Source organism: Oryctolagus cuniculus, chromosome Y (assembly GCF_051225735.1).
Source record: "Oryctolagus cuniculus isolate XC-2025 breed Fujian yellow rabbit chromosome Y, ASM5122573v1, whole genome shotgun sequence".
Classification (NCBI taxonomy): domain Eukaryota; kingdom Metazoa; phylum Chordata; class Mammalia; order Lagomorpha; family Leporidae; genus Oryctolagus; species Oryctolagus cuniculus.
The window spans coordinates 417,547-420,000 of record NC_142889.1 but is presented as its reverse complement, the minus strand read 5'-3'; the positions used below and the strand labels follow the sequence as shown (position 1 = coordinate 420,000).

General features: G+C 57.5%; 1 protein-coding gene across 1 annotated transcript in view; it reads right to left on the bottom strand.

The window, feature by feature from the left end:
• Nucleotides 1–2,217, bottom strand: part of LOC149119086 (neuronal membrane glycoprotein M6-b-like) — a 6,759-nt gene extending 4,542 nt beyond the window's left edge. Inside the window, exon 1 of the mRNA XM_089325171.1 lies at nucleotides 2,103–2,217. Within this exon, the coding sequence (XP_089181297.1) occupies nucleotides 2,103–2,181 (79 nt within the window). The 5' untranslated portion in view covers nucleotides 2,182–2,217. The remainder of the gene's footprint in view (nucleotides 1–2,102) is intronic.
• Nucleotides 2,218–2,454: the final 237 nt, after the last annotated feature.

The window sequence follows — 2,454 nt, the reverse complement described above, 5'->3', positions numbered from 1 at the left end:
GCTCCCGGCTCCCGGGTGCCGCCGAGCCTCGGCCCTGCCGTTGTAGAGGCATTGTGGGACATGAACCGGGAGACGGGAAGAAACATCTCAGTGTCTCTTTCTCACATCTGTAAGAAAATAAAATTTTTTTTTTTTTAAAAAAAATCTTAGATGGTTCGATTTTTCTCGCACACGTGTGTGCACGCCAACGACGGCTTTTCACATGTCCTGGAGGGCGAGAAAAAAAATTGCGCGAAATTCAGATTTCCGTGTCCATAAACAGGATTGTGTCGGAGCACAGCCACACCCTGTTCATTTGCATACTGTCTGTGGCTGCTCTCAGATTCTAAAAGCAGACAGAGCTGAACACTTTTAGTTAAAAAGTGTGAGTTCATTTTGGGACAAAAAAAAAGGTTTTGAATACCTGGGGAAAAAATGTGTATTAAAACGTCTTGCGTAGATGTCACTTATTTTACACCATTTTAATTCCAGTTCTCCTGGACATTTTCTTTTCTTTTTATTATTATTATTATTATTATTATTGACAGGCAGAGTGGACAGTGAGAGAGAGAGACAGAGAGAAGGTCCTCCTTTTTGCCATTGGTTTGCCTTCCAAGATGGCCGCCGCGGCCGGCGCACTGTGCCAATCCGATGGCAGGAGCCAGGTGCTTCTCCTGGTCTCCCGTGCGGGTGCAGGGTGCACTCCCCTCCCCCCATAATGTCCCTCGCACCCGCAACCCTCCCCACTCCCTCCCCCCTTCCTTTCACGTCAAGATTCATTTTCGGTCGTGCAGGGCGCTAACTCTCTGACGTCAAGCTCCGAGCTCTCGGTTCCTCCCGGAGGCCGGAACCCGCCACGTCCCGCCGTGCTCGCTCGCCACGAACCAGTCACGTGACCCCGTGAGTGCACCATCACCGGGTCAAAAAAAAAAAAAAACCCAAAACCCTCTGAATTCTGATACAGATCCATCTCGCGGTTTCCCACACGTATTCTTGAAACGAAGGCCGTCTGCCCCCTGCCCCGTCCCGGGCTCCCCAAGCAGGTGGCACACGTCCGGCTGCCCGCCGGCCACCCCCAGAGGCCGGCCAGTGTCCCTCGGGAGACGGGCACGCGGCCTCATCCAACCTACCTGGCGGGAACCGAGTCCTGGGATCCGCGATCCGGCCGTCACGGCCTCTGAAAGGTGGTGACGGCGGCTAAATCGGGGGCGCAAAGCAGTGAGCCCGCCAACCAACACGTCTAGGGGCGCTCACGGCGCTCTGGGAGCCCCAGTGGACACGGCCACGTAGTGCCCCGACGTGGAGAGTTTTCTGCCTAATGCCCAGACACGGCTGACCGTGACCCCGAGTCAGTCAGGAGGCCCCGACGTGGAGAGTTTTCTGCCTAATGCCCAGACACGGCTGACCGTGACACCGAGTCAGTCAGGTGGCCCCGACGTGGGGAGTTTCATGCCTAACGCCCAGACACGGCTGACCGTGACACCGAGTCAGTCAGGTGCCCCGACGTGGACAGTTTCATGCCTAATGCCCAGACACGGCTGACTGGGACACCGAGTCAGTCAGGTGCCCCGACGTGGAGAGTTTTCTGCCTAATGCCCAGACACGGCTGACCGTGACCCCGAGTCAGTCAGGAGGCCCCGACGTGGAGAGTTTCATGCCTAACGCCCAGACACGGCTGACCGTGACCCCGAGTCAGTCAGGTGGCCCCGACGTGGAGAGTTTTCTGCCTAAAGCCCAGACACGGCTGACCGTGACACCGAGTCAGTCAGGAGGCCCCGACGTGGACAGTTTCATGCCTAATGCCCAGACACGGCTGACCGTGACACCCAGTCAGTCAGGTGGCCCCGACGTGGAGAGTTTCATGCCTAACGCCCAGACACGGCTGACCGTGACCCCGAGTCAGTCAGGGAAGAGGGTGGTGGCAGAACAAAGTGGAGAAACGTGGGGTGACAATGGACGAGGGGCGAGAGAAAAGAAAGATGGCCGACAATATTTCGAGGGCCAGGCCCGAGCGCACACGTGACTGCGTCAAGCAGAACGTGACACGTCCAACCGAAAGCCATCACGAGGGGTAGCAAAGAGGACTTGCTGTGAGGGGTCACCCCGAGGCCGTATGGATTTACCTGGACCGGGCCAGGGGCCAGCCCTGTCCCCCGCGGTCGGCACCGGAGGGTACTGGTCGCTCTGTGAGCCGGGACACATCCGGTGGTACCTGCCAATGTCCACTCCAGCTCTGCCGTTCACTGCCAATTTCAGGCGGCAAAGAGTCAGTGTCTCCACGTCCAGCAAACATCTAGACCAGTATTTCTACTATTCACTCAACACACACTTCAAGGAAATGCCGAGTTAAAACACCTGCTACCGACCCCGTCCGTGCCGGCCGGTCAGCTCGCCCTGCCGCCACCGGGAAGGCCGGAGTCTCTCTGCCGCCGTGGAGTTGACAGAAATCACTCACGCCCGCCAACGTGCCTGGCC